Here is an 18,879-nt window from a genome sequence, read left to right on the forward strand (position 1 = left end):
ATGGTGTGGTGCACACCATCTTTTCTCACAAGAAAGCCAGTTCTACATGTAAGAGAGACTTTGAACAATGAGAGGTCAACCCTCAGGAATCTCTGTTTAATCCTTTGTTTATTAGAATGTTATTCATGGAACACTATTTCCAAAATTGAGGTTAATCAATGAGGTAATTTGACAGTGACCAATTTTCAAGATTTAAACTTTACACCAAAGTGATATTATAAACGTTGTAAATATTATTTCCTCTTTTACTGAGGAGGCAGTTTGGTATCTTACAGTATTTTGACATCATAAATGCAGTTTATCATTTTACAGTGCAATAAATGTATTAGGTTATACATAATTAGACTGTGTGTGTATTTATCCTAAGGAGAAAGTATGAATTAAAAGCTTCAGTTTGTTGGTGTCTGAGTAGAATACAAAAGCTCTTATGTTATCCCATGTTGTCTCCTAGGGTTGGGGTAGGAATTTCTAGCTTTTAGGCTAAATATGGTCCTTGGCCTAATTTCAGCTGGACTATCAGGTTAGGATCATAAAAAGTCACATAATTAACAGAAATAATGTAACACAGTCTTGAAAAAGACTGAAGGGAAACCATTTTTCTAATACAGGCTACTAACCTACAAAAGAAGAAGGCAGCCCCCTACAGATAAAATTGATATTTTGCTTCATTACTTTTAAAATTAATAGCAGTAAACATAGAATTGTGTTCAAAAGTACTGAAAAAATATGCTTTAGCTCTAGTTTATGTTCAGCTAAAAAAATGTTGAGGGAGAAAGTCAAAAAGGCAGAAGAAATAAGGAAAAAAGAAAAGGCAGAGGTGATGGGTGGCAGAGGGAAAATGACAAAATGAGAAAAAAAATTAGTAAAAACATTTGTATTGCTCTGTTATGGTTTGTGGTCATATGCATTTTCCTTGTTGATCCTCAGACCTGTGGAGCTGGCAATATGGGTCTTACCCCAAATAACCTAAGGAAAGAACTGGTTTTTTATTAATTTAACAAGTAGTGAACACAAATTATGTTCTGTGCCATGTACTGGAGATACAGTTAAACAACTGTCCCTGTCCTCATGGAATTTCCATTCTACTTCAAAGAAGTTCAGGGATTTATCTGACTAATAACTGAAAAAACAAGATCTAGATCTCATTTTTATACCCCTGTTCTTTTCCTTCTATGCTGCTATTCAGATAGGTTGAAGCTGTAGTTCAAACAGTTCTGAGGAGAATTGAGTTTCAGTAATTTGCCATTGGGGATTCAGATTGCTTCTTTTGAAGTTATTTTTTGTCCAATTAAGAACTGTTTAAACACTGTTCCTATTCTCTCATGTTAGGACCTTCAAGTTCTGTAGCACTGAATTTCTTATCTTGAGAAAAAACTAAAGTTGAAAGATTTCCACATTCCTGTCAGAAAGGCAATCCTCATTCTAAGACTGTTAGGAATACACTGCTGATGTAGTAAATGTGAATTTCAACAAAGCATTTTTCAGAATCTCGTGGTGTTCTTTTGAATATGTTGGAAATTTGAGCCAAATGATAGTACTATTGATTGGTGTCTTGAATTTGTTAAATACTCATTGAGTGCAGATCAGGTGCTGGGAACTGGTGATACATACTTTAAAAAAGCAAGGACCCTGTCCTCAAGGAGATGTTTAAGTGTAAAGCAATGCAACAGGATAACTGCTATAAAAGTAAAGGGCAGAGGGAGCATGAAAGTTTCTAAGTCTGTTCAAGAGGTCATCAGTAATAAATGGCAACCTCTTCTGGGACTTGGATGAGAACACTTGACTTAGGCAAGCACATTGAATTTATATAGAACATGAAGTCGAAAAGGATACCTAATGCTTTGGATGACAGACTTCATTTAACAAATTTTTATTGAACACCTGTTGTATGCCAGACTCTGCTCAGAATCCAAATATTCTTTAATAGATTGGATTAATGGGCCAAAAGTTGACCAAGCTAAAATTTAATAAAGATGAATATAAAGTCTTAAAATGATAGACTGCTAGAGCTAGAAGGGAGAGTTATGACTTACAGTTTTTAGTCACCTGGCTGTTCACCATGAATCAGTGCGATGATTAAACTGCCAGAGGAAGTTAATTCAGTGCTGTCCAACAGAAACACAGTGTGAGCCACAAATATAAATTTAAATGTAGTAACCACATTTTGAAATGTAAAAAGTAGATGAAATTAATTTTATTAATATATTTTTTACCCAGCATATCCAAAATATTTTATGTGGAACAATGTAAAAATTACTAATGAGATACTTCTATATTCCTTTTATACTACATCTTTGAAATCTGGTGTGGATTTTGCACTTTATAAAGTGTACATGTCTCAGCTTGAACTAACCACATTTCAAGTGCTTAATAGCCCCATGTGACTGTGGCTGCCATACTGGACAGAACAACTCCATATCCTCCTCTGTAAATTGACAGTAATATTTAGTGTTTACTTCAGTACTTAGCAGTGTATTATGATTCAAAGGAGATAATGTATGTGAAGACAAATTTCAGAGTGGTGTTAAAAAGTTTAAAACTGTCATGTGAAAGAGGGATTAGACTCAGAATGGTAACTGTTTTTTATGTTATTTGTCAGCTCTATTGAGTGGAGTTGTTGCTTATAATGCTTTAAGACTGATGCTGAAACTGCTTCTTTGAGTGTGTTCGCCTAGGGGAGATCAGCTGTGGCCAGATATTTGCCGTCACTGAATTAGACTACCTCATTGATGGTTCCAGAGAGCAGAATTTGGAGCAATGAATAGAATTTACATGGAAACAGGTTTTCATTTAATGTTAAAGAGAACTCTTCGAATAATTAGAACTACCACCCAAATTGAATAAGCTCCCCCCCAAAACAGCTAGTTCCCTCTCACTTGAAAATGTTTAGAGAAGGTTTGTGCAAACTTTTTTAAAATGGTCTACTAGAGGTTTAAGCATTAGATGAAAGAAGTAGACGAGGTAAATTTTACAGTCTCATCCAACTAAAATTCTGCATCTGGCCTTAGATGGGTGTAGCGGTGGGGCCTGCCAATTTCAAGCCCTTAGAGTAGCCCTTTCACCAGCCTGGCGTTGCCCCAACCTCAAATACACTGGAGACTTGTGTGAGGATTTGTATTATAGCAAGTTTTCCAAGGTATCTTAATTTCCTGCCTATACAATACTGCCTACACCCCAGCCTAAACCCAAAATAGCATTAATCTCTGCCTATACCGCACACACACCCTGGCCTTTTAGTTGGCTCAATGGCAGACATTGCTGCCAGGAAAAAAAGGTTTCACTGGTAGTACATAAAACTCAGGCTGTACAGTCCCTGGGATTTCTTTATCCCCACGACCACCCGATAACTTCATATATACCTTCGATAACAAATTACAGGACCTAATTATCAATACTGTTGTTACAGTAACAAAATAATGTGTGTTTTGATGGTAAAAACTTCATTTTTAGAAGATTGATTTGTCAAGTGTGGAAAAATATATGTAACCCAAACTATGAAGTCAGATATGATTAGGCTCCTAACCTTACTTTTAAATTACTTAGTGATTGCTGCCTTGGGATGTCTGGCTGTTAGCTATACAGTTATTATACAGACGAATTATGAAGTAATAAAATTTGACAGTTTTTCTTTCCTTAATAAATGCATTTCTGTTTCCTTTTTTCATTTATGGAAAAATTTTTTCTGTTAAGCTCACCTGGAATTTAAAGTAATTTTCAAGGGGTATCTGAATCACATAGAGAAAGATATATGTAATATATTTGTGAGATGACTGCTGGGATTGCAAAGGCTATCCTGGAAAAATCAACACATCCACTAGGATTCAATTAAAGTACACATTATAAAACTTTGGATTTAGATTCAGGATGAATGGAATTCTTAGAACAGTCCTTCACATAATTTCTATCTGTATAGACATATGTATTCAATTAAGTATCAAGTTTCACCTGCTCTGGATTTTTTCCCTAATCCTATTTTATAATCTTAGAAACTTTTATGAAGAATAATTGTAGTCAACACAAAAGATTCCTTGGGCAAATTTGTCATGAAAAATTGTGCTTTTGTCTCAAGACCCATTTAGGGTTTTGATTTAAATAACAAAACAATGATTATTTTTAAAATTGCTATATTTTAAGCTTAGAATAATAATAATAGATCCCTGTATACCTACTACCTAGCTTAAGAAAGGGAACATTAGCAATTCCTTTGAAGCCCCCTGGGTTTTCTTTCCTTACCACCTTTTCTTCTCAGCCCGAACAGGTAACCATGTCTGAAATTTTGTTTTTCTTCAGTTACCATGTGTAGGTATTGCAAATCAGCATATTGTTTTTCAGGTTTTAAACTTTATATCAGTGAAATTATTCTGTATTATGTTCTTCTACTGTTTGTTATTGACAGTATGTTTGTTAGATTCCTCTATGTCAAAATTCATATATCTTCATTGTAGTATGGTGTTTTGTAATATGAACATACCACAATTAATCTTTTCCTCTATCGCATAGTATTTTACTATTGAAAACATTGCCAATATGCATATTCTTGTGTCTTCTGTTTGAGTTTTGTTACCCCCTCCTTTCATCTTTTTTCTCCCTGATAGTTGGGAAGTTTTACGTGTTGTTTCTCTTCTTTTAATGGTTACCATAGATATTTTAATATGCAACCTTAATTAGTGTTAAAATTAATATCTTTAACTTCTTCATGAACAAAGCAAGAACTTTTGACACTTGAACTGTCACCCCTAACGACTTATTGTTATATTTTAGTTCTCTATCATTTTTCTTTTCATTTTACCCCACAAATTCAGTATTGTTTATGTGACTAGTATTTGTTTAGATTTACCTGCATGTTTGCCTTTGATTTTTTTACTCACTGTTCCTTACATCTCAGGCCTGCCTTCTGGGGTCATTTTTCTTCACCTAAAAGCACATCCTTTACTACAAGAAAAAGTTTAAACTTTTTCTGTGAAGGGCCAGGTAGTAACTACTTTAAACTTTGCCAGGCCATTTAAGGTGTCTGTTGCAAATTATTCTTTGTTCTTTACAACTCTTTAAAAATATAAAAATGATTCTCAGCTTGTGGGCCATACCAAACCAGACCATAGACCAGATTTGGCCCCTTAGCCATAGTTTGTCAGCCTCTGCTTTTGGAGATGCTTTAGTGAGACTTCACTGATACCAACTCTTGGTTTTGGTTTTTATGAAAATATCTTTAAAACAGCTTCATTCTTGAGAAACAGTTTTGTTGTGGCTACAGTTCAACCGTTTTTCCTCTCATTTTGAAGATATTCCACTGTCTGCCTGCATTTGTTTCTGCTAAGAAGTCAATGGTTGTTCTAATTATTCCTCTTTTATAGGAAACCTGTCTTTTCTTTCTGGCTGCTATTTCTAAGATACCTCTCTCACTCTGTTCCCTTCTCTCTCCCTCCCACCCTCCCTCCCTCCCCCTCTCCCTCTCCCCCTCACATATATGCACACACCTATATATACACACACACATATGTATATATCATGAGAGTTTGTGTATTCTGAAGTTTTACTATGTTGTGTCTAACTGCAGATTTTTTTTAAGCTGCCTAGGATTTATTATTCTTTCTAAATAAACATATTGGTACCTTTGATCAAGTATGATGAATCTTTTGCCATTATCTCTTCAAATATTGACTCTTCCCCCATTCCCTCTACTCGTTTCTTCTACAACCCTAATAAGATCTATGGTAGAACTTCTCACTGAATTCCTCTTAACATTTTTTTTTGTCTTCTCTTAGCTGCATTCTGAATAATTTTTTCAAATCTGCCTTCTAGCTCCTCTAAGCATTGATTTTTTTTTTCTCATTATGGTATTTTTATCTAGACGTTTTTATTTAGCTCCTTTTAAAATCTGTCTGGTCATTTTGGGTAATCTCTTGTTGCTTACTCATATTTTTTGATTACCTCCTCTAGATCCTTAAAAATACATCTTTTTTGTATCTAATTTATTTATTTATTTATTTATTTATTTATTTATGGCTGTGTCAGGTCTTAGTTGCGGCACTCGGGATCTTTCGTTGCAGCGTGGGGCCTCTTCGTTGCAGTGTGTGGGCTTCTCTCTACTTGTGGTGCACGGGCTCAGTAGTTGCGGCGCACACAGGCTCTCTAATTGTGGCACTTGGGCTCCAGAGCGTGTAGGCTCAGTCGTTGTGGCGCGCAGGCTTAGTTGTCTCATGGCATATGGGGTATTAGTTCCCCAGCCAGGGATTGAACCCGTGTCCCCTGCGTTGGAGGCGGATTCTTAAACCACTGGACTAGCAGGGAAGTCCCTGTATCTAATTTTTTAATCTGATGTCTCCAGGTTGATTCTTCTGTTTGTGTTTGTGGTACTTTGTTTTCATATGTAGTAGTACGTGCAGGTAAGATCATATTTGATTAAACTGTATCTGTCAGAACTTTATGAGACCTGTGTAGAGGAAGTTCACCCAAAGAGAATTTGCCTTTGTCAAGCGCTTGGGGCCACTGTCAACATATGGACATTTTTAAATAAATTGTCATTTTTCTGGAGCACATAGTTAATGTGAATTCCAGCCCCAAACTCATGTTAGGGCCAGCCAGTGGTCGAGATTTCTCACAAGTGACTTTTTCTCTTTCTTGGTCTTCACCCATGGTACGTATTTTGCCTGGCACTTTTGGTTTTGGGGGTTTTCATCCCCTACTTCCCCTTTAAAGGTCCTGGATCTATGCAGAGGTCTCTGATCTGCATCCCTCTTTGTTCAGGCACTAAGTTTTGTCTTCCATCCCCTACAAACTGAAGCTGTTAGTTATTGGATGTGGGCAGATATCCTTAAGATAGCTTTATGCCTTGGTGCTCAGTTGCTTCTCTGGATTTGGATTTTTGCATTATTTTTGTATCAGAAAGCCTTTCTGGTTATTGTCCATATTGCCAGACAGAAATGACTTTTTAAAATTCATTTTTTTCCTCATCTTGTCATGAAAATAAACTGAAATCATTTTAGTAGTACTAAGCCAAGGAGATAAGCTGACTTTATTAAACATCTTACCCAGAATCAAATATCCAGAAGACTAATCAGTTCATTAATTGCATATTCACTGTTCATAGAGTGTAATAGTATATAGTATGGATGAATAGTTTGTAACATCCCACACATGTATCATGCCATGTATAATACTATGTGAAAATTATTGATACGCATTATAATGACTTTGAAGCATCATACGGCACAAAGTGTCTTGTACGTAATATGTTCAGTATATATTTTTTATATTATCACTTGATAATCCATGCCTGGTAATTCATTTACCTAGAATATTCTGTTTCTTAGAGCATTCCATTTTCATTGTGCTTGCTGTGAAATGTATTTACTATTAAGAATAAATTGTCTCCTAAGTAAGATAAAGTATAACAAGTATATTGTTTGTTCTTAGTTACCATAGAGAGTTATTTTGTGAGGCTTAGACAGCTTCAGATATTTTTGTTGTTGTTCAGTAAACCAGTTACATCTTAATATCTGATCTGCTTTTGAACTTCTCAAAAGAATATTCATGGCCCCCTGATAAATTCTTCATTATAATGAAATACACAGTTTTATATTGTTTGTTCTCATAACTTATTAAAACATTTACTGTGTATGCTTAGGAAGAAGAAGCAGACATTGAAGGAATTCAGTATAAAACACTACGAACATTTCACCATGGAGTCAGGGTTGATGGCATAGCTTGGAGCCCAGAGACTAGACTTGATTCATTGCCTCCAGTAATCAAGTAAGTTTAACATTGTCAAGGAAAGGCAAAAGATTAGAAAATTTCAGCTCTGGTTATAAATACTTTACAACAGCATAGTCCCAGTTGTGGGGAGAAGAGCTACAGTTGACACCTGAACAACGCAGCAGGGGGTGGTTATAACCTGAGTATAATTTATAAACAGCACTCCCTCTCCGAGGTTCCTCCACATCTGAGGATTCAACCAACCACAGACTGTGTAGCACTGTAGTATTTACTATCGAAAAATATCCACATATAAGTAGACCTGTGGAGTTCAAACTCACGTTGTTCAAGGGTCAATTTGTACTTTATTTCCCTACAACTTTTAATTTCACCTCCAAGAAAGCCTTGGACAAGAGAAGGCATTTCCCTGCTGGCTTTGATCTATTTCATCCAATGGCTCTTAACTAATCATTGAAAAGGCATGGTAGCAGAGATCTACCAACATATCCAGGTCTATAGATTAGGAGCCTTCTATAATTTATTTAAACTTTATTTAAATTAAATAAACATAGGGGACTTCCAATGCAGTCCGGTGGTTAAGACTCCGCGTTTCCACTGCAGCGGGCACGGGTTTGATCCCCGGTCAGAGAACTAAGATCCCGTACACCACGCGGCTTGGCCAAAAAAATAAATAAATAAAATTAGTTAATTAATTAATTAAACTAAATGTATTAGTTGAGAAAAAATGGTTAACTTTAATGCAGTCAGAACTTGAGAAATTTAGATCCATATGATACCCATTTATCTGAAGACAATTGGAAATAAACTTTGTTTTCCAATATATAAATATAACTTCTATTTCTTCCTCAGCCATAATCTGACATGCTGAGAATCTAAAAATTTTAGGATTGAAGGCAAACTAGTTTAAAAATAGTTGTTTATTGATTAGATTTTGTTTTTTAATGTAACATACATTGGTGTACTTCTAAACAGTACCTTAAATGTTACGGTCAGTGTGAATAATACTCCAGCTTTTAATAGATAGAAGTATATCAGCTTTTATAGGTATAAAAAGTTTATCATCTTCTGTCTAATTTATTGAATTTAATATATCTTAAAGTAAGAAGGCTTATGGATAACTGAAGAAGGCAAAGACTAAGATGTATAACTATTTTTAATATCTAAAATTATTAAGTATAATATCTAATATTGACCTAGCTAAATAAAGATGCCCATCCTTTTCTGCCTTTAAGAAAAAGTTAAATGTTAAATTCATGTGGTGATTTATAATAAAATTCTGCATGTTTCTTATTGAAGAGACAAATCCAATATACTAATTTTTGTCTGTTTTCCAAAGATATTTAAATGCCAACTTTGAGAAATAGTTGTAATAACACTTTTTACAACAGAGCCACAGCATCCCCTTTCTGCCCAAACAAAAACATGATTATGAGTTATGAAAACAGCTTTGGTGGGGAGAACTTTCACTTAGGCTAAAAATGGGTTTGTTTTCATTTTCTTACTTCCAGATTTTGCACTTCTGCTGCTGATAAGAAAATTAGATTATTTACTTCAGACCTTCAAGATAAAAATGAATACAAGGTATGTTGACAAGTATAATTTGTAAATCTTTATTTTAAAACACATTTATTATTTTTGCTTTTTTGATTGGATTTATCCCAATTTAAAATGACTTTATGGTTACCTTTATGTAGTTTAGAATCTCATTTACTCTATTTTAGGCTGCAGTAAGTAACTAGGATCATAGTAAGGACTGCAGATTATAAATCTGATATCACTTATTAAAATATTAGGTAGACACAGCAAATGAGGGAGAATTAGAAATTCAGTATAATAGACATGAACACACATAGAGTAAGAGTTGAACTTAAGGGAACAAACACAGTACAGCATAGTGAGAGGCAGGACTACAAAGTGGCTAAAAGCACAGACACAGGAGCCAGGCCACCTGGCTTTGAAGCCCAGCTCTACCACTTTAGTAATAGTGTGACTTTGGTCAAATTCCCAATCTCTTTGTGCTCATTTCCTTACTTATAAAATGGGTATGATCATAGCTTCTGCCTCATAAGTCAGACAAAGACAAATACTATGTGATCTCACTTATAGGAGGAATTTTTTTTAAAGCTGAATTCATAGAAACTGAATAGAATGGTGGTTGTCAGGGCCTGGGGAGTGTGGGAAATGGGGAGATGATGATTGAAGGGTACAGACTTCCAGTTATAAGTGGAATAAGTTCTGGGGATCTACTGTACATCATGATGAGTATAGTAAACAATACTGTATTATATACTTGAAAGTGGCTAAGAGAGTAGATCTTAAATGTTCTCACCACAAAACAAAAATGGTAATTTTATGAGGTGATAGAGGTATTAACTAACCCTATTGTGGGAGTCATTTCACTAATCCTATTATGGTAATCATTTCACCATATATATGTATATCAAATCATCATGTGTATACCTTAGACTTACACAGTGTTATATGTCTTAATAAAGTGGGGGGGGGATTCATTAAATAAATACCTCTCAGTTTGGACTGAAACTGAATCATGTTTTTTATAAGAACAGTATTGCCTTCTTGACTTTCTAGTAAATCAAAACTATGAATAATGTTATAAAACAAAGATAAACTATAAACCTTTCCAATCATTTAGAAAACAGTAAAAGTTATGCTCTAAACTATATACAATGGGCTATATACAATTTTACCATAATACAGTGCAATGTATATATTAATTTAAAGCTGTATCAGTGACTGTACAAATGGCACATAAAACTTTGACTCATCAAAAGTCAATAGTTACTAACAATTATTGTTAGTTATAATAGACATTAAATATTTAATGTTAATTTGATTTGGCTTGTAGACTGTGACATAAGCTCTGAAGAATGATTTGGAGGACCTGGGTTTGTTAAACTTACACAGGAATGTTTGAATCAAATCCTTTTTTTTCCTAATTACATATTTCCAAATAGTAAATAGTACCAAATAGAACCACTTTATTAATCTTACAACTGAGATCAAATTCAAGTGTTTGGAAGGAAAATAGGAAGCAAGAACAATATCCATTAAAATATTTAAATATCTGATATCTGACAGACCTGTTCAGAATTTCAGTTGTAAAGATTTAGACTGATTGGACCTGCCTGCTTGCATAGTCCTCTACCTTATAACTTCCCATTTATTTCTTCTGTGGCCAGAAGAGAATTGCTGGGTTGTTGTGATAATGGGCTTATAATACTAGCTGTCTCCAGTGCTGGCAGTCACATTGAGCAAGTGAATAAAGACAGTAGAAGGTGAAGTCCATGCTATGTATTTATTAGGGAGCAGCCAGTGTACAGAGCAGCAGGTATAAGGTAAAAAATCGAAGGGGACTCTATTTCAGAGCCCCTAGAAAGTTCTTCTAAATTTAACTTTTATTTAACCTTTATGTAATAAGTGAGAAATGAGGTGATATGAGGACAGGTACAGTTTAAAAAAAAAAAAGTCTCTGTTTTTGTAAGAAATGCATACTAGAAAAGAAAGATCAAGCTAATAACAGTGTGTTGAATGATCAGCTTCTTTCCAAGATAAACCTTCTAGAAAGGTGGGTGTATAAATCATGTTTTAAAAATAGCAGATTGCTTAAGAAATATTTATAGAAAAGAGAAGCATGCAGTGAAAGCAATGAAGTAAAAATATTAGGTAGGAATATTGTAGGTTATTTTCCTGTGTTCTTACTAACTTTTCCCCTTACGTCAGGTTTTAGAGGGCCATACAGATTTCATTAATGGTTTGGTATTTGATCCCAAAGAAGGCCAAGAAATTGCAAGTGTGAGTGATGATCATACCTGCAGGTATGTTGCTTATATAAGTTACAGCCAAATTTTTGAATTTTCATCTTATTTTAATGAGAATTACACTTTAAAAATTAGAGAAAATGTAAACTTCTATATATATTCCACAAAATGTTATAAAAGAAGCATACTTTATTTAAAACGTAAGTATGACACCAACATGAGTTTCAAAACCAGTGAGTTGAGTTCTCATCCCATTTACTTGAAACTTCCCTTGCTGATTCATGGGTGCCCCGCTGCCTCTTATTTTAGATTTGCACATTTATGAAATCTAAATATATATTAGATCAAACAGTGGACACAATCAATAGGATAATAAAAGGCATTTGCTATATTGTGAAGTTATTTCATAGATCCTATCTGATAAGTTAGTGTTTAATAATGAACTGAGAATCTCATTTGCTAGAGCAAGACTTGCTGGAAATTTAGTGTTTTGACAAATTCGAAAGTCTCTGTATAAAGTTTTTCTGTAGATACAATACATTACAATATCACATTCTTCCACCTCACCCCCTAGTTTGGAACAGGTGAGGTGGTCATAACGTTTTAATAGTGCCTAAAGCTGGAGAATATCACAAGTAAAGAACGAGATGAAGAGCAAGAGTAGGAGGTGGAAATAAGCTGAAGAGTCAGGAGTGAAGCAGTCATTAGAGGAGTGCCAATTGCTTCATTTGCTTTGACAGTACTGTGAGCAAAAAGAACCACCACCAAAAAAAAAAAAAAAAAAACGCTGCTCTGCTATTTTGCATAGCTTTAATGTTTGATAAAGGTATGACAAAATCGTTAGTATTGGTAAATACTTGTATACATATAAAGCTACTAAATATGTGTCCTTTCACATCGGAAGTAAAGCCACTAGCTTCTTTTTAAATTTTAATCTTCTCAATAGCTCATCTTTTTAAAGTTATAGAGTCATAGGCCATTATTTTTTATAAAATTTTCATGTCAAGGACATGAAAGATTTACATGACATTAAGATTGTAGGGTCCCAAGTGTTAAAAAAAAGCTGTTTGTATAGAGACGGAAAAGTAAGTGGGGCCATTTTTAATGTAAAACTTAAATTAGATCACTAGTAAGAAATAATGACGTTTTAATTCTCTAACACATGGAGCATCCTAATCACAAGCATTTGGAATAATGAAACCTGAGAAGGGGGAAAATGAGTGTCTTTGCAAGCGAAGGAATAGCCTCTGAATAGTGAACAACAGCCAGAGATACCTGGGATTACATTCAGAGCTCCATGATTTTTTTCTTGTAGGAGACTTTGGGATTTTCATAGAATAGTAAAATTGTCCTAAAATATAGGGGACTGACAGAGGGTGGCCAACTTTTTGTCAAGTCAGAAGAATTTTTTTAAAGTTCTGCCTTCTATTATTACCATCATTTTATTTAAAAAAGAACATTATTACTCTAAAAAGGAGAAAGAACTTAACTTCAAAGTAAGTCCTTTAATTTAAATAAATCTAACTTTTTGAAATTTACTATGTTGCTCCTAATTGTCTTACTTTGCTGGGCTGTGGTTAATGATGTTATTGTTCAGTGAATACTTACTCTCCCTTCCCCGCTCCTGTGGAAGGAGGTTTTCCCACTTTGTTGGGCTTAGCCATGTGACTTGTTTAAGCCAGTGTAATGTTAGCAGGTGTGACTCAAGCAGACACTTGAAATGTCCTCTGTCTTCTCCTATAATATAAGCATGTCCTAGATAGCTACTGGCCCCAGAATACAAAGCACATTAAGCAGATATGGAACCGTCTGGCATGAAATAGAACTTCCCACAGACCCATGAGCAGGAAATGTATGCTTATTTTTCTAAGTCTCTGAGATTTGGGAGGTTGGTAACATCATTGTAGCAATAGCTGGAGAGCTAACTTTAGAATTTATCAGCTTAATTTGCCAACCAGAAGGGCATTTCTGATTGGCTTTTAAAGTCAAATTTCTTGGGCTGAAAGCTAAACAATATAGATAAGATTTTTAACAGAAACAAAAGATATAAGTAAATCAAGTTTAAGGAAGAGTAGTAACATACACTCTCAAAGTAACAAAGGAAAGAAGGATTTTGAGGGGACAAACTACAACAGAAAAATGTTTCAGTACAACTGTCTTCATTAACTCAAAGTACAGAATTGCCAAGTTACAAATAAAGACACCAGCCAAATGGCAGCTGTGCAATTTGGGCAGATGAAATAGCCATTTACATCCCAGGAATCATTCCTGTCACTGTACTAAAGTAATGCCTACCATAGTCTGGGTCTCTGTGTTGTTGGTAAAGATACCTTAGTGATATCCTTGTCCAATCATACTCAAAGCCTATGTCATCTTGGGAGTAGTATTATATGCTGGTGATACCATGCTTTAAAATGACATGCTAAATAGAATAACTAGACTGAAGTTCAGTAGAGAAGTAGAGGATTTTAACAACATTTTAAACCAACTAAACATATACAAAACACTCCACACACTCCCAACATCAGCAGAATACACATTCTTCTCAAGTGTACCTGGAACACTCTTTAGAATAAACCATATGTTAGTCCTCAAAATAAATCTACATAATTTTTTTAAAGATTGAAATCATACAAAGTATCTTCTTTGATCACAGTGGAATGAACTAGAAATCATTAACAGAAGGAAAATAGAACATCTACAGATACATGGAAATTAAATAACACACTGTCATTAATTAGCCAGTGGGTCAAGAAGGAAATCACAAGGGAAATTAGAAAATACCTTGAGATGAGTGAAAATGAAAACACAACATACAGAATTTATGGGATGCAGTAAAAGCAGTGCTCAGAGGGAAATTTATAGCTGTGAGCACCTACATTAAAAAGAAGAAAGAGCTCAAATCAGTAACCTAAATTGACACCTTAAGAAGCTAAAAAAAAAAAAAGAATAAAGACACCTAAAGCTAGCAGAAGTAAGGAAATAATAAAGATTAGAGCAGAGATGAACAACATAGGGAATGGAGAACAATAGAATCAATGACACCAAAAGATGTTTCTTTGAAAAGATATAACAAAACTAACATATATAGCCAAAACATATTATAGCTAAAATTAATTAGCTAGACAGACGAAGAGAGAACACTACAAATGGTAAAATCAGAAAAAGTGGGGACGTTACTACCAACCTTACAGAAATGAAAAGGATTATAAGAGAATACTATGAATAGTTATACACCAACAAATTAAATAACCTAGGTGACATGGACAAATTCCTGAAAACACAAAACTGCAGAACTCAAGGAAAAAATAGAAAACCTGAATAAACTTATAACAAATAAAGAAATTGAATCAGTAATCAAAAATTTCCCAACAAAGAAAGGCCAGGACAGGATTCTTCACTGGTAAATTCTACCAAACATTTAAAGAAGAATTAACCACCAGTCTCTCAAATGCTTCCAGAAAGTAGAATAGGAAGAAACACTTTCTAACTCATTCTGTAAGGCCAGCATTATCCTGGTACCAAAACCAGACAAAGACATCCCAAAAAAAGAAAACTGCACACCAATATTCCTTATAAATAGGGATGCAGAATCCTCAACAACATCCAGCTAAAACTATAAAACTCTGAGGAGGAAACCAGCAAATCTTTATGACCTTGGATCTGGCAATGGTTTCCTAAATATGACACCAAAAACACATTTATTAAAAATAAATACATAAATTGGACTTCATCAAAATTTAAAACTCTTGGACACCAGAGGACCCTATCAAGAGAGTGAAAAGACATCACACTGAATGGGAGAAAATACTTGCAAATTATATACCTGATAAGGGTCTTATACAAGATATATAAGGAACTCTTATAATTCAACAATAAAGAGACAAACAACCCAATGAAAAAAGGGCAAAGGACATGAGTAGACAATTCTCTAGAGAAGATACACAAGTAGCCGACAAGCACGTGAAAAGATGCTGAATGTCATTAGGGAAATGCAAATCAAAAACAAAACGAAATACCACTAACACTCACTAAAATAACTATAAACAAAAAGTCAGAAAAAAAACAAGTGTTGAAGAATGTGAAGAAACTGAAACCCTCATTGTTTTCTGGCAGGAATGTAAAATGGTGCCGCCGGCATGGAATAGAGTTTGGCAGTTCCTCAAAAAGTTAAACATGTGACCCAGCATTTCCAATCCTAGGTATATACCCAAAAGAATAAAAACAGGTGTTCATTCAAACAAAAACTTGTAAAGGAATGTTCCTAGCAGCACTGTTTACAGTAGCCAAAAGGTTGAAGCAACCCAGATATCCATCAGTAAATGAATGGACAAACAAAATGTGGTGTATCCATACACTGAAATAGTATTCAGCTATAAAAAAGAATGAAGTACAGATACATGCTACACCATGGGTGAAACTTGAAAACACTATGCTAAGTAAAAGAAGCCAGACATAAGATATTCTATGATTCCATTATATAAAATCTCCAGAAGAAGCAAATCCATAGAAACAAAACAGATTGGTAATTGCCAGGAAGTTGGAGGACAAGAACTTAGGAGTGACTGCTTAATGGGTACAGTGTTTCCTTTTGGAATAATGAAAATGTTCTAGAACTAAATAGTGGTGGTGGTTGCAGAACATTGTGAATGTGCCAAGTGTCCCTTTACACTTTAAAATGATTAAAATGGGGAATAAAATAAATGAATAAAATTTTTTAAATACTAAGCTTTATTATGTCATCCTACAATATGGAGCAGTGCTACAATATGGATTCTTAAACATTTTGAACTATAAAGAGCTGAAGAAATGTTTCTCTGACTCTGCCAACTCAAAAAAAATTATTTTAAATGCATTGTTGATCTGTGCATATTTTCTGATGTTTGACTCTGGCATTTTCAAGGAGACACAGTATTATAATCAGCTAAGAGATTTGTGGCTTTAGGGACACCGTTTCAAAACAATCTGTCCCCTCAGCAGGTTTATAAAGCTTATGTATTTTGTTGAAATTTTCCAAATTCTGAATCAGAATGAAGATAGTCTCACTTGTACTAGTGTGTCAGTCTATCCATTAAAAAGTTATCATTTGTTTATCTCTTGATATAGAGAATGAATGTATAGAGAATAAATTAATATAGAGACTAGTTCATTCAGTCAGCAAATATCAAGTGTCTACTGTGTGCCAGGTACTGTGCTGGGTACTTGGTAATCACTGATACATTTTTAAACCTGTGAATAATCATTTCAGAACCATTTTAATCTTCTCTAAGACTGACAAAAGTATTTTATTTTCTATAAATGAATTACAGTATTAATAAGTAAATATTACTGAATATTTTATGGAGTGCTTTACTGCATACTAACCAGCACTAAGTGCCTTACCTATGTAAATTTATTTAATTTTTACAGCAACTCCAAGATAGGTACAATTTTTACCCTCATTTTACAAGATGGGAAGGCAGGGCATAGAGAGGCTAATCATTTGTGGAAAGGGACATAGCTATTAAGGAGAGGAACTCAAATATCAAGCAGTGTGGCTCTAGTACCTGCACTCTTAATTCACTTACTCTTCTGCCTGAGTGGCAATTTTTTGTTTTTGTTTTTTCTTTGACTGTGTTGTCTTCCTTGCTGCGCAGGGGCTTTCTCTAGTTGCAGCAAGCGGGGTCTACTCTTCGTTGCAGTGCATGGGCTTCTCATTGCAGTGGCTTCTCTTGTGGTGGAACACAGGCTCTAGGCACGCAGGTTGGTGGTTGCAGAGCACGCTGGCTCAGTAGTTGTGGCTCGCGGGCTGTAGAGCACTGGCTCAGTAGTTGTGGCTCACGGGCCCTAGAGCGCAGGCTCAGTAGTTGTGGCGCACGGGCTTAGTTGCTCCACAGCATGTGGGATCTTCCCGGATCAGCGCTCAAACCCGTGTCCCCTGCATTGGCAGGCAGATTCTTAACTACTACACCACCAGGGAAGCTCCTGAGTGGCAATTTTCAAATTCACCCTGAGAAGGTGGTATTTGTATTTAATAATATTTTAGATGTTTATTACTTCTCTGCATTCTCTAATATGACTTCATTTTTATCTAAGATTCCATCTAGTTTTAGTATTCTATAATCCCTGCAAGTTTATAAGAAAATTGAGTTCTCATTTAACTCAGTGGTTCTTTATCAGTCCCAATACCCCCTTTTTAAACAAACATTTTCTAATGTCTACTATATAATCTTAAATGAAACTCATGGAAAATATAACCTATCAAAATATATAATTGTAAAAAATTTTATTTTAATTGTACTACATTTCTGTTAAATACAAATAATAATATTTTAAATAAAATAGTATTTTAACTATACTACACATTTCTATAAAAAACAGATTGTTATAGAATAACAGCGCAGTGTATATGCTCAGATACGACTGCATAAGAAAGCTGCCAAGTTACACAGTTCCAGGGATATGGCTTGCAGAGTACGATGTAAATAGTGCCATCTGGAGTTTTGCAGTGTCATAGCCTTGGGCAAAACTAGTTATTAGAATAAAAACTCAAGTCAGTAGTAATTTTTAAAATTTTATAATGGGAAGTAAAAGAGTATGGAAATAATGCTAATCAAAACAGAAATAACATGACAAGACAAATTATAGGATATCACATTGAAAAAATAAGGAAGGATAACATTCTTGCAAATCAGCCAGTTTTTATATGGGTAGTATCAAAATAATTCACTGTTATGTCAGGGAATGGAGTACTAACAAAATTGCAAAAAACATAACTCCTATCTTGAAATGGCCCCACCTTTTGAGGTATTTCTAAATTTTACTGTGATATTCAAAAGTCATGTAGAATGTCTGTCATCCCTGGTTACCTTTCACTAAATGCTTGTAGCACCCCAATCATTAGGACAACCAAAAATTCCCCTAGGTGTTAGAATCCCCCCTGTTGAGAATCGTTGATTTAGATAATAAGTGACCAGGCCCTATTCTAAGTGTTTTATATGAATTAATTCATTTAATCCTCAAAAACCTTATTTGGTAGATTCTCTTATTCAAGAAGTTTTAGTCTTTTTATATTATTGAAAAAGCAGGTGTTCCTATTACCTGTATGTTCTGATCAAAATCAAACATTATGTCGGGTTTAATAAAATTGATAGAATTATACTTAGTGTCATATCTACAGATGTATTATCTTCTGTTTGTGAAGAATTTATAATTTTTTGAAAGATACCTTTGCTAAAACATTCTAGTACCAGTTCCTGAAATGAAGATGTCATGTTCCTTCATATGTCATTAGCCCAGTTTTCATATGAGGAGCAAGAGTAAGGAGAAATGGAGTTTTGTAGAGGATGAGGAAAATTATCCTAGAGTGGACTGCTCTGGCCTTTTCACTAATAAGGTATTTTGCAAG

General features: G+C 34.5%; 1 protein-coding gene across 2 annotated transcripts in view; it reads left to right on the plus strand.

The window, feature by feature from the left end:
- NUP37 (nucleoporin 37) overlaps positions 1-18,879 on the plus strand; it is a 41,129-nt gene that overhangs the window by 2,754 nt on the left and 19,496 nt on the right. For both annotated transcript variants that reach the window (XM_073788279.1, XM_004319054.4), the window contains exons 3-5: positions 7,625-7,749; positions 9,222-9,294; positions 11,455-11,549. In XM_073788279.1, coding sequence (XP_073644380.1) covers positions 7,625-7,749; positions 9,222-9,294; positions 11,455-11,549 — 293 coding nt within the window. The remainder of the gene's footprint in view (positions 1-7,624; positions 7,750-9,221; positions 9,295-11,454; positions 11,550-18,879) is intronic.

This window comes from Tursiops truncatus, chromosome 11 (genome assembly GCF_011762595.2).
Source record: "Tursiops truncatus isolate mTurTru1 chromosome 11, mTurTru1.mat.Y, whole genome shotgun sequence".
NCBI classification, from domain to species: domain Eukaryota; kingdom Metazoa; phylum Chordata; class Mammalia; order Artiodactyla; family Delphinidae; genus Tursiops; species Tursiops truncatus.